At 47.6% G+C, this 12599-nt stretch overlaps 1 protein-coding gene across 1 annotated transcript in view; it reads right to left on the bottom strand.

Moving 5' to 3' along the window:
- CDHR3 (cadherin related family member 3) overlaps positions 1–8116 on the bottom strand; it is a 57590-nt gene extending 49474 nt beyond the window's left edge. The window contains exon 1 of the mRNA XM_032873224.1: positions 8000–8116. Coding sequence (XP_032729115.1) covers positions 8000–8045 — 46 coding nt within the window. The 5' untranslated portion in view covers positions 8046–8116. The remainder of the gene's footprint in view (positions 1–7999) is intronic.
- Positions 8117–12599: the final 4483 nt, after the last annotated feature.

Genomic DNA, 12599 nt, shown 5'->3' with positions numbered 1-12599 from the left:
TCTAGGAAGTCAAAGTCAAAAGTCAAAGTCAAAAAACCATTTATCCATTGTTCCAAGTAAGCACACAATGTAAAATCCTTTCTCTCACTTACTCCCCAAAGCAATCCTCTCAGAGATGAGTATTAGTGGCACCATTTTACAGATAAGAAAACAGAGCTGAATAATAATAAGTAAAAAACCAAAATTTATACTGAAGCTCTACTTTAAGAAGTAAAGCCAGCTTCCTGATCTTGGCCCCCATTAGCCCTTGGGGACAAGCCACTTGGAATGGGAGGAAGGTTCCTGGGACAGGAAAAGGATCTGTCCTACCAAAAAGTGTAGAACTTCTGGGAACAAATGAGCCATGAGGAAATGCTGGCTTTTGTCAGAGAATGTTTTTATTCAGACTTGGGGGAAGGATGTAGAGAAGTAGATGGCCATGTAGGAAAAGTTGAAATACAAACACATTGGTACAAGCTTTCATAAATCTAAAATCATTTTAGTTTAGAGACTAAAGTTCATTATGCATAAGTTATTTTTGCTCCCCGAATGTTCCAGTTATGGACACAGACAGAGCAAGGGCTCAGAAATAACAAAGCAGCTGAGGTTTAGGGTGACATGGATGGGAATAGATTTTTTTTAATCTATTAAAATTGACTTTAATATTATAGCATTCTCGTGGTAAAAATTGGGAGCCAAATAATAAGCTATTTCAAGGCAAAAAAAAAAAGGGAAGAAAGAAAGAAAGAAGTTCCCCCAAATAGTTTGTTTTGTTTTGTTTTTTAAGATTTTATTTATTCATTTGATAGAGATCACAAGTAGGTAGAGAGGCAGGCAGGGAGAGATGGGGAAGGAGGCTCCCTGCTGAGCAGAGAGCCTGAGGCGGGGCTCAATCCCAGGACCCTGGGATCATGACCTGAGCAGAAGGCAGAGGCTTTAACCCACTGAGCCATCCAGGCGCCCCACCCCCCAATAGTTTCCTTAAATGAGCAAATTAATCAATTGCTTTGGTGCTTGGGGTTTTTTTTAGACATCATTCCCTCAACCCCACTCATCCCGCGGCTGGAAGTCACCAGGCCCCCTGAGCTGTTCACCAGACTGTTTCCTCTCTGTTCAGCAAGACAGGGAAGGTCATAAGCAAAGTGGAAGGTTGGTAATTTCAAGGAAACCCCCACCTTCTCTTGTCCCCTCCCACTCACCCCAGTGACTCGGGCCCCTCCTGTCAAGGAGGAAGAAAGACTCTGCTCATATTTAAGCAAAGATAGAGCTCACTGGGTTTTTCTCAAGAATCGCCTGTGGTTAGGTACATGCCCAGCCCAGATGAATGCACCCAAACAAGTAACCACTTGCCTTTACTGAGCACCTATTCGCCAGGCTTTGTGCAGCTCTGCTGCCTGATCTCAGCCGTTCTCAACACAAGCCCGTGGTGCAAGTGTCACTGTCACCCTTCCACATGCCTGAAGTGGCACAGCGAGGGGCCATGGGAGGCCTGGCTCGCAGCATCCAGGGCTTCCTGCTAACAGGTGGCACATACCTACTACGGACAGTCTGTCGCATGCCTGTCAGGTGACCACACACACACATAATGCTTCATGGTTATTCTACGACCCGGTGACATGGTAGCCAGATGGTGCCGGGGTCTGGTACAATATTGGCCCCTCCACCCAGATGTTAGGTCATGCTGATGCAATCTGGGGGAGGCTGTCTGGGGAAACAAGATAAGGGATCGTGCTGCAGTATCAGCTTGACACGGGCTCAGTGGGGGGAGGGGGCTTGGTGAGAGGCTTTCCGCAGCCTTGCCCTGAGCCATGGCCACCAGCCTGGCTGCATCTCCTTCAATGAACTGAGAAGGCTAGATACACTGTGCTCTTCAAATATCCCCTGCCAATCGCTCCTAGTTTGCTCTGCTGAGAGTGTGTCCATCGATCTTGTTGTGTTCATTTTAACTTCGATAAACCCTGGTTTCTGGAAACTAATTCCGTGAAAGAAGCAGCCTTCCCATCCAAGGCATCTGACTCCAAGGACGGGCTCTTTGCATGGCTCCATACATTATGGACCTTTCCATAGTCCTCCTTGAATGGCCATTTTTTTGCGTGGCAGAGTGAGAGAGATATGTTGAGGGCAGGAGTGGGTCTATTTGTGCCCTTCAAGCACTTTGTGTTGGGGACTGCCTGTTTCATGTATGGCTAAAGCCAGGCTGTATCCTTGGATATGTCCTTTCTTCTGGCATTCTTTTCTCTCTCGCTCTTTTTTTATGTTTTGTTTTTTAAGTAGGCTTGGGGGCTTGAACTTACAACCCTGAGATCAAGGCCTGAGCTGAGATCAAGAGTTGGACGCTTAGCCGACTGAGCTACCTGTGCAGCCCTCTGCTCACATTCTTGCTGGAGATATTCTGTGCTTCAGCCCGTGGCGTCCGTTCCCAGGGCAAGGTCACATGTGCCAGGGGCATGCCACCAAATCCTGAAGACTTCATGGCAGATCCTCCAAAAACTCTGGTAAGAAAGGTGGTCAAGCTGAGATCCCCTGATTCTTGGGTCAACAACAAGCTCCTCCAGCCCTTTTGTTATTACAATAAGTAGTAGGAGCAGCATTAATAGCCATAGTAATAATAAGGACTGGTGCCTAGGGTCCATGCCCCCAAAAAAGAGCATTTAATAAGACACAAAACTCACCAAATGTTCAAACCATTCATTATATAATCAGTTTAAGGAATGTGCCCAAAGGTACTCAGCTGATCAGGGGCAGACGGAAGGTTAGAAGCCAGGGAATGGCTCTAAGACACTACACACACTTGTCTTCCAAGGCTGGTCTTCCGAACTTTCTCCGGTGGTCTGAGTGCTGGAGACCAAGAAGGAGGCTTTAATGGAATTTGACTTACACATGCATCTTAATTAAGGATCAAATTAGAATTGCTTGAAGCGTACACTTTGAAAAAGAAAGAGCACACAGAAGATTTATTATCAGTCACTGAGCACACTCAAATGTCTTCCTTGCTGTAGAGATCTGGAGACATGACGTGTTCACTTGTTTCCAAATGAGCAAAATCATCACCTTGCCAGAAATGGACCCACAAGGCCTCCACAGCCTCAGTTGTGGGGGCAGAAGCCGGCCAGCCAGGACCTCTGACACCAAAGCAGTGGTGGGGTTTAGGAAACATGGGTGCTATCGCCCTCTCCCCCACCCAGGGCCGCAGGAGCTGTCACTTACAGTGTGACTTCAATACACAGAGCAGTCCTTGCCCAAGACTGTAGCTCCATAAAGACCTTTTCATTCTCTCCAGTAAGTACTGAAAACGGTAGTGAGAGAGATGGGAGAGTGTTGGGAAAAGAGCACGGGACTGGCAACTAGAGCTCTTGCTTCAAGGTGGACTCTGCCACCGCTTGACTGTGTGACCTTAGGCTGGTCCTTTAACTTCCCTGGGGCCCTCTGTCAGCTCTGTCCCTCAGGGCTGTGGTGCCCACCACCAGTGCCCATGAAACAGAGCTTAACTGCTCAAGAAGGCGCCTAGGACCCGAAGGGAAAGCTTACACGTCTATGGTTTATTACAGAGAAAGGAGGTGGGTTTGTATGCCCCACAGCTGAGGGCTGCCTCCTAGGACCTTGGGACTGAAGAGGCCAGGGGCCAGCCTCCATCATCCTCTTTTCTCTCTGGGCCATAACAAAATGTACTCATTCCGATCAGAAACCATCGATGCAGCCTTGAAACCAGGGAGCCCAAAATAGAGTCTCGGCTGGACATTTTTATATTCTGCTGGTCATGTAAGCACCATCTCATTACGTAAGCGTTACGTAACCAGCCTTAGCAGCAGAGCCTTCCAAGCCAGGTGCAAATCATCAATCTCACCGTTATCCACGAACAAGCTTACAAGCCCCTACAAACCGTTGCAAAACTCCCTGGACCCAGGGCGCAAAGCAGCACTCTTTATCAGCACACTTCTGGCCTTGACCCTAAGTCCGTTCTGGGCAGGAACTTTATTTTAGCAAAGCAACTCAGGCTAGTTCTGGGCCGCTAGAATTCACTCTCCCAGCACAGATACCATATCCTGAACACGCGTATACTCGATAAACCATAAAACATTATAGAATGTGGTTTCATTACTTGCAGTGCCTTCTCCTACTTTTAATTTACATGATATCTACTTCCCCGGATGGGACGCTCATCTGCGTTCTTTGGGAGGGCTGACCCATGCCAGGCAAGGTTAATGGTGGGGAGCTCATAGGAGGATGCAGAAGGGAAGACGGTGACTCTACTTGCGATTCTGTACATTACCCTGGGTCACAAGTAGCAGGAGAAAGATGTGTTTGTTTTGGAGCAGTAGTCTGTCTTGGAGCTGGAGAGGGGAAGACAGCCAGATTGCCACAGAAAGGGGGTGGGAGGAAAGCCAAGAAGAGGGACACATTTTCTCCTTCTGACGTCAACTCTGAACAGGAAAAGTGACATCATAGGAAAAGTAGAAACCTTTTGCAATGTTCACTGGACCCCCCCCCCCCAATACAGTATTAATCAGCCAACAAGATTTTCTGGAGATGGACTCCATCTTCCTGACTTTTCAAATGAGGGGAGCCTGGATAAGGAAGGGTTGCTCCTTGTTCCTCAAGGAGCCTGAGACACTGAATCTTGGTCCTCTTTTTGATTTCCCAACATTGCCTTGCAGGGAGCCAGGCTCGATGGCAGGCTTGGGGAGGAGTTCTTCCTACAGAGACATGAGTTAGCCTCCTACCCGGTGCTCGGCCAGGAAAATTCAAACCAGTGAGGTTTGTACTTTTCTCGGGCTCACATGGATGTTCTAGCTACTGGGGAACCCTTCTCTCAATAAACACCCTGGCATTTGTTTATTTCCAAGAGAGTGATATAAAAGTTAGTTTCCTGGAGGAACTTTCTCAAAAATGTAGACAACTTCAGGAAGTGGTAGATTTAAACACAGCGAGGGGTCCTCGCTAAGTCCTCCAGCTTCGTGAATGATGCTCGCTCCTTCAGAACTGATGGAACCAGAAGACTGTTTTAACCCAACTCTCCCACCGCTGTGCTTGGGAGGGTTTGTCTAGTTTATGTTCTCCTGGGGCCTTCCCGTGTAAGCCATGGGGGGAATGGGACACTGCGGCATCCGCAAAGTCTTGAAGAGAAATGGTTTCATTTCTCTCATCTTCGTAGGAGGTGGGAAGGACAGAAGCTAATTTAAATGCCAACATGAGGGACACCTGGGTGGCTCAGCTGGTTGGACGACTGCCTTTGGCTCAGGTCATGATTCCGGAGTTCCCGAATCGAGTCCCGTATCGGGCTCCCAGCTCCACAGGGAGTCTGCTTCTCCCTCTGACCTTCTCCTTGCTCATGCTCTCTCTCATTGTCTCTTTCTCAAATAAATAAATAAAATCTTTAAAAAAAAATGCCGACATGAGATGTAAATTTCTGCATTTGGAGGGGTCTCAATAAATATGAAAAAAAAAAAAAAAAGACCCCAAAAGGGATGATGATCAATGAAACCAACAAATATTTATTGGGTCCCATATATTTGTGTGGCATGCAGGGACCACAGAGCAATATGAGAAGGAAAACCTGTGACTGTAGGGCCCACATTCTCCTCGTGGAAACGTGATATATGAATTCTATAACCCATGCTGCCTGTTCTTGAGCACTTATTCTGTGTTGGGCACTGTAACCAAACCTTGGCATACATTCTGTGTATAGGCAAAAGGAGTGCCAATGGTGTGGCGGGAAGACTACCCACTGGGAGTTGGGGCAACCCGGGAAGGCTCCGTGGGGGAGGTGGGGCTTGACTTGGTTGTTGAGGGGTATAGAGGACTTAGAGAAAATGAAAGGAAAGAGGACACTGGAGCATGTTAGTTTGTTTGAGATTATTATGGTGATGCCTGCTTCCAACAGCCTTAAGGCAGCTACCTGTGTGGCTGCCCGCCCCTCCCCTTCATGTCATGGGACTCTGGTGTTGGAGAGCCAGGATGAGAATCACGTTCCCAGACTCACAAAAGAAGGTGAGAGGGAAACAGCCTGTATCACAGCAGACCTTCAACAAACGAGGATTTGCCCCCATGGAAGCAAAAGCAGGGTACAGTGCATGGTCTTTTGGAAACAGAGGGATGTGAGTGTGGTTTTGTCAAGGAATTTCAAATATGCTTGCAAACCTTTGTGATCTGTCCCTTTCACACACATGTCTGATGATTAAGTTCCAAATGATAATGATCAGCATGAGCCACTGGGTTCTTCCTAACCTCACTCTTCCCCCAGTGGCAACAAATGTCACCTCTTAACTCAAATGATCATGGTCCAAAAAGCCTATAATTCCGGGAAAATCTCAAATGTTTGCTTCAAGGGAAAGTCTGAGCTGCTCGAGACCCGACCTCACATCCCCTGCTCCTCTTGCCCTCTGCCAGGAAAAGAAGCCCAAGATTAAAGAGGGTTCAGTATAAGGAAACCCAGTCATTTACTTACGTTATTAACAGACCAAAGGGGAAAATTAAGTGGTCGTTTCAATAAATCTGGAAAAAACATTTGATTTAAAAATCCACTGTGGTTCAGAAAATAAATACCAGAAAAAAAAAAAAACCCAAAGTATCTCCTTAACATATAAACCATTTCTGCTTCACACCAAAGGTTGACATCATGCTTAATGGCGAATAAGACAAGAGCGTACATTCTTATCATTATTCAACAACAGCCTGAAAGTATGGGCCTGGTTAATTAGATAAGAGAAAGAAATACAAGACAGAAAAATAGGCAAGGAGAAGTATAAATGTTGATTATTTTCAAACGTGGGAAATGTATGAGAGGCACCTGGAAAACCGTGACAATTAATAAGAAAAGGCATTAGGAGACATTCATCCATTGTATGATAATCAGTGAAAACAGTTGGGGGATATTGGAAGGGGAGGTGAACAATGAGAGACTGTGGACTCTGAAAAACAATCTGAAGGGTTTGAAGAGGTGGGGGTGGTGGGAGGTTGGGAGAACCAGGTGGTGGGTATTAGAGAGGGCACGGACTGCATGGAGCACTGGGTATGGTACAAAAACGATGAATACTGTTATGTTGAAAATAAATTAAAAAAAAACAATACTTCTACAAAGAAAAAAAAAGAAAACAGACAAGGGAAGAAAAGATGTTATTCACAAATATGGAAAAAGAAAAAAATCGAAGAAAGAACTAGAAACAAATGTAATCAGAATGTGCAAGATCTCTGTGAAGGAAATCTTAAACTACTCCAGAGGAAAACAAAGAATTGAACAAGTATCTAGAACTGTCGAACAGGAAGGCTCAACGTCCTACGTAATAATCACTAACATTTACTAAGCATTTACCATGTACCTCTTCCAAGTATGTTACTATATAACTCATCAAATATGTAAATTACCCCAAACTAATCTGCAAATTTAGCATGATTGAATTCCATACATTATGCATATACTACCTATTCAAAAATAAGATTGAATTTAAAAAGCTCAATTTCCATAACCCAACCTGACGACATTAAAAGGATCACCCAAGATTCTCCAAACTCTTGAATAAGGAAGCGGGAGTACAAGACGCTCTAGAGTGAATCTGGTTCTTCAATCAGAAGATGTTTTCTTTGCTCAAGACTGAGACAAGAGCCCCTTGATACCTCGGTTTTCCCATAGGATGACTTGCCAACTTCCGGTTGCCTCCAGAAGGCTCCAGAGAAAAGCCAGAGTCTCCACAAAGGCTGACTTGACATACACACAAAGCTCTGCTGTGAAACTCATTTTCCCAACCTTATATCTTGGAAGGACGTCTGGCACAGGCCAGTAGGCAAGGAAAGAAAGTGAAGTCTGCGAGACTAGAGACTAGACTGTGGCTTCGTTCGGCGCCCCTCTTCTCCAGGACAGCCCCACCCCAGCCTCCGAGAGCTCCCTGTTGCTGCATCATCTCATTCACCAGTGCCAATGAGCCCACCTTTGAAGAAGACCTCCCAGAGGCCATTTCCTCTTTGGGGGCATTATCACTCAGTGATAGTAACTAGACCGAAGGAGGCGGCAACATGGCGTCCCTACCTGACATGGCCCCCAGGAGACCCAGGAGAAAAACTGCTCCCTGCATCTTGGAGAGTTCGCGTCTATAGGCACTTCCAGCATATTATCCAGCAGCAGAGTCCCGCCCAACACCCAGACTTTATTCCAAATGCCACTCATCTGAAGCTCCTGGCTTTGTTGCCATGTGAGAAATCAAACAGAGGCTTTGCTGGTAACTCAGGGAGACTCCAAACACCATGGGACTGTTTGTTCTTTGATTACCTGATTCAGTGACCTCATGGTACCCAAAAGGCCAACCAGCCAGCCCTGGTGAGCTCACAAAGCCATTCTTAAAAGTCCGCAAGAGCAAAGAAAGCAGAAGCCCGGAGATGGTGGTAAAAGATGACCGTAAGCATCGATGTCCGCAATGGTCCCCACCACCCTGGAGCCAGGCATCTCGTCATTCCCAGAGGCCAGGGCTGTGTGGGAATTTTTCTGCTGCTCTGAATTAAGGAGCAGGGCTCACAGTTGGGACCAGACCCCTCCTCAAGTCAGACTGGCTGTGATAGAACCCCGCCCATCACCACCAGCCCTCTAGCCTTTAATGAAGTCTGTGGCTTTAAGATGACTGGGGTAGTGAGGCTTCCGCCCACTGGGGAGTGATGTGGCCCCAGGCCGGGCCCCTAGGCCTGGTGAGTGAGACACAGGTGGGCTGGGGTCCAGCCTCTGCTCAGAGCAGGAACAATGGTGGCACAGAGGGAGTGGGGGAGTGGATAGTAGCTGACATAGCAGAAGGAAGTCAGACTTGGACCCTCCCTCCTGCTCCTCACACTCGAAAACTGCCTGCTGCATGAGGAGTGCCCAGGAGCCCAAGGCTGGTGGCAGGAGTGGGGGCACCCCACCAGTGAACCAGTACTTGGTCACTCAGAGGTCACCACTGGCCAGTTAGTCGGTCTGAGCCAGAGGAAGGCCCATCGAGAGAGACAGCCATGAGCGCCCACTAGGTGGACACACCAGTCGCTTCCCCTCTGCCTCCTCCCTGTCCTTCTGCTCCCTCACAGAGAGGGGAGGCCTGACCACACCCCACGTCCAGGCCCCAGGCTCTCCGAGTCCCAGCTCCCGCTGCAAGAGCCTTGAAATGGGACTTTGGTCCAGTATGAGATGGAAGCAAAAGTAAAACTGGCCTCCTCCTCGCCACGGCATCCAAACCTTCGTCAAGCCCCTTCCAGCCTCCACTGTACCACCTGAGACCCCTTTCCCCATTTTGCCGTGTGACCTTAGGCAAATTACCTAACGTTCCAGAATCTCGGTTCTGCTTCTATAAATCCAGGAGGATAACGCCAGTCATGCCGTATTCTTGCCAGCAGCAATAAGATAACGAAGAGAAAGAAACCGGCCCTTGGATATGCTCTGGCGATACTATTTTTTCCTAGTAGGACATCTCTAGGGCCATAGCAAAGGCGAAAAGCTAGGAGGTCCTCCCTAAACGCGGGCTGGACACTTAAGAAGAAACAGTTGCCAAGTTACCAGTTCTCACCTCTCAGTTTTTCCTGTCATATAAGTTACTGTAAATAATCCATTTCATTATGCCTAATTAAAGTTGAAGTGATGGCTCAGATTAAGTTATGGAAAACGTCAGAATAATTAAGCCTTCGAATTAAAGAAACTCGCATCTGTTTAATTTTCGGCCTGAGTGCACAGCGCTCCTCATGCCGCCACTTTCACCAGGATACAGAGAACCTCCACTTAACATCCCCCTTTCCGGCCTGGGGATCGTAAGGGTCACGTTTTGGAATTTGTTGTGGGTTTGTTCTCCTGTAATTACAGCTTCTGTTCTTAGCGCTGAGGTAGTTTCTGCCATTATGATGTTCTGTGGTCCCTGCGTCAACCCCCCTCTTCTTCTCGAAGCACGTGGTCCTGGCACGAGGGACCCAGCTGGACCAGAGTCATGTGGAGGCGGGACCCTGAGGTTCCCTGGATCTCCTGTTCTTGACTGTGGGCATGCTGAGTCCTCCTGGTCCCACCGGGGTCGCAGCCAGGTGAGATGAAAAAGAGTGACTTGAAGGGAGCTGGGACCTTTGGGACAGGCACCCCTCCAGCTGCCTATGAAAGACCTGGGGAGCCTTCTCCCACATTGTGTCTGGCCACGAGTGGCTCAGGTCCTTCGAGTATTTAGAGCAACTTTTCTGGGACCCAGCTACTGCAAGTGTCTAATTTGCCAGCAAAGATGTTGTGCTCCAAAGATTTGTTGACTTAGAATTTGGAACACGCTTTCTTACAGATGAGTTGTTCACAGCCCAGAAACCCTTGCGTAAGCTGGGGTGCACTGGAAATGTTATAGACTTGAGATGCAGCAGAGATTTTTAAACATTGAGCTCCCTCAGCAGTTCTACTAACACTGGGGGGCCAGCCGGGGACCCCAGTCACCTTTATATCATTGGGCAAGTTCTGTCCATGATTCTCATTCATCCAGTCCTGGAACTATGGGCTTCCAGAATCCAAGGTCGGATACATGGCACCCAGGCTGCACAGTCCCAGCTCCTCTGCATGGAGGGTCCCCCTTAGGAAGAGAGTCCTCGAGGCCAGTATCACACTCCCAGCAATGGTGGCCGTGCTGATGGCCTGCAGCTCCTTGTAGGAGTGGACACCCGCCTTCCTGTGTCTTCCATGTGGTTCAGCGTACCCACAGCACACCCTCTTTCAAACCGCACTTTCTCAATTCTCTCATTGTCAGTGTCCAGCCAGTCTCGACAAGATTTTCCAAGCCAGAGAAGCTCCTCTTTCATTGCTTCCCAGTTGCACTGCATGTCACCTCGTACCAGATGCATAACCAGAGAAGTTGTGTAATTCCTGAAATTGCTTTATACTCCCTTGCCCTGTGCTATCCTCTCCCCCGCCCCAAACACCCGTCCTGGGAGAGCCCCTCGGCTTTTTGGGAAGGGAAGAAAGTGCCACAACCCTCCTCATTTCTGGAACACCAGCAGCACTCACTCCTGGCCCTGAAGGGCGTGGGAGGAATTCCTCTGAGGCAGAAGCCCTGTGGAAGAGGAAGAAGAATTTCCCTCTACCCTTCTAAGCTCTTGGCTGAGACCCCGGTAATAAAGGACAGAGTGACAAGAGAAAAACAAACAGAACTTTATTATTAATGTATATATTTAATGGATACACGGGAGATAACTGGGGGAAAGTGAATAACTCCCCAAGGGGGCTCAGAATTCAGGATTAAATATCTTAATAAGAAAGGGGAAGGGAGATGTTCATGATCTTAGGGGAAGGAAATTGATTTTTCAGCAAGATGAATGGGTCCTTAAAAAAACAGATGAGAGGTATGATAGTTTGTGACCTACTTTGTCTGGCGTGGGGTTGACTTCTAAACTCCTCTCCTGTGATAAGAGCCAATCTTATGTGGTTGATGGCACTCCCAACGAGAAGATTTTTGACAATTGAGTTTCTTTGGAAGATCTGTCTTCAAGTAGATGGGGAGAATTTGAAGAAAGCCTCTCCCTGTATTTGCTGTTTTTCAAGCTCAACTCAACATGATCAGTCTGCCAAGGCTGCATTTCCTGGGGCAGCACGTCCTGACCTCCTACCATCCCATTTTGGGGTGCCATCGCCTGTCACCCTGCAGCCCACAGGACCCACTAGCAGGGCCCCTGCCCTAGCTCTAGGGGTGGAGGAGTCAATGAGCTTGACTTCCCTTAGCTTAGCCCTACTTGGCTCTAAGGAACAGAACACTGGTCAACATGGGCTAGGCTCCACTCTCACCTCCAAGAAACTCCAGATTATTCTTATTTTCTATAACAGCATGACTGACATGTGCAAATCAGTGGCTTTTAAGTATATTCACGGAGTTGTGCAACTATTGCCATAATGTGTTTAAGGACACTTCCATCTCCCCTCCCGCCCCTTAGCACTCAACACTCCGTTTCCCCAGCTCCCTTCCTCCACTGCCCCAGCAATCACTGATCCACGTTCTGCCTCTATAGGCTTTCCTGGTCCAGACATTTCATATCAAATCACACCCTATGTGGCCTTTCTGACAGACTTCTTTCACTTTGCAAAATGTTTTCAAGATTCATTCCTATTGTAGCATGAATCTTTACTTCATTCCTTACCATTGCTGAATTGTATTCCATGGTATGGATATCCCACATTTAATTTGTCCATTCATCAGCAATGGACATTTTGGGTTTTTTTTTTTCCCTACATTTTGGCTATTGTGAATAGTGTTATGAACATTCCTGTATAAACTTTTTCAGGGACATATGTTCTCCTTGCTCTTTGATATATACCCATGAGTGTAACTGGTGGGTCATATGTAACTCTACCACATCATTCTCTCCTTCCCAGCCCCTTGTGGTTGGTTTTTACATGTTTATGGGGGCCTCTGACAGGGAAGGGGGGCCTCATAGTTTCTTCAGCCATTCCATGCTTGGACCTGGGGATCCTAGGGTGGTTGGCATGTGGAGCACATTCCCATCATCTCAGAAGGGCCCTGGATGGCTCAGTTGATCATGATATTGATCATGATGTGGAGGCTGAGTGGGGGGCAGAATAACAGCAAGGTCCCCGATGGTGAAGGACTTCACCGGCACAGGCCCTTGGCTCTGGCATTCATAAGGCAGGTGGCACATCTAGCGGC

The sequence above is a fragment of the Lontra canadensis genome, unplaced genomic scaffold (genome assembly GCF_010015895.1).
Source record: "Lontra canadensis isolate GAN:19392208 unplaced genomic scaffold, GSC_riverotter_1.0 scaffold48, whole genome shotgun sequence".
NCBI lineage: Eukaryota > Metazoa > Chordata > Mammalia > Carnivora > Mustelidae > Lontra > Lontra canadensis.
This window is presented reverse-complemented; position numbering and strand designations above follow the sequence as displayed.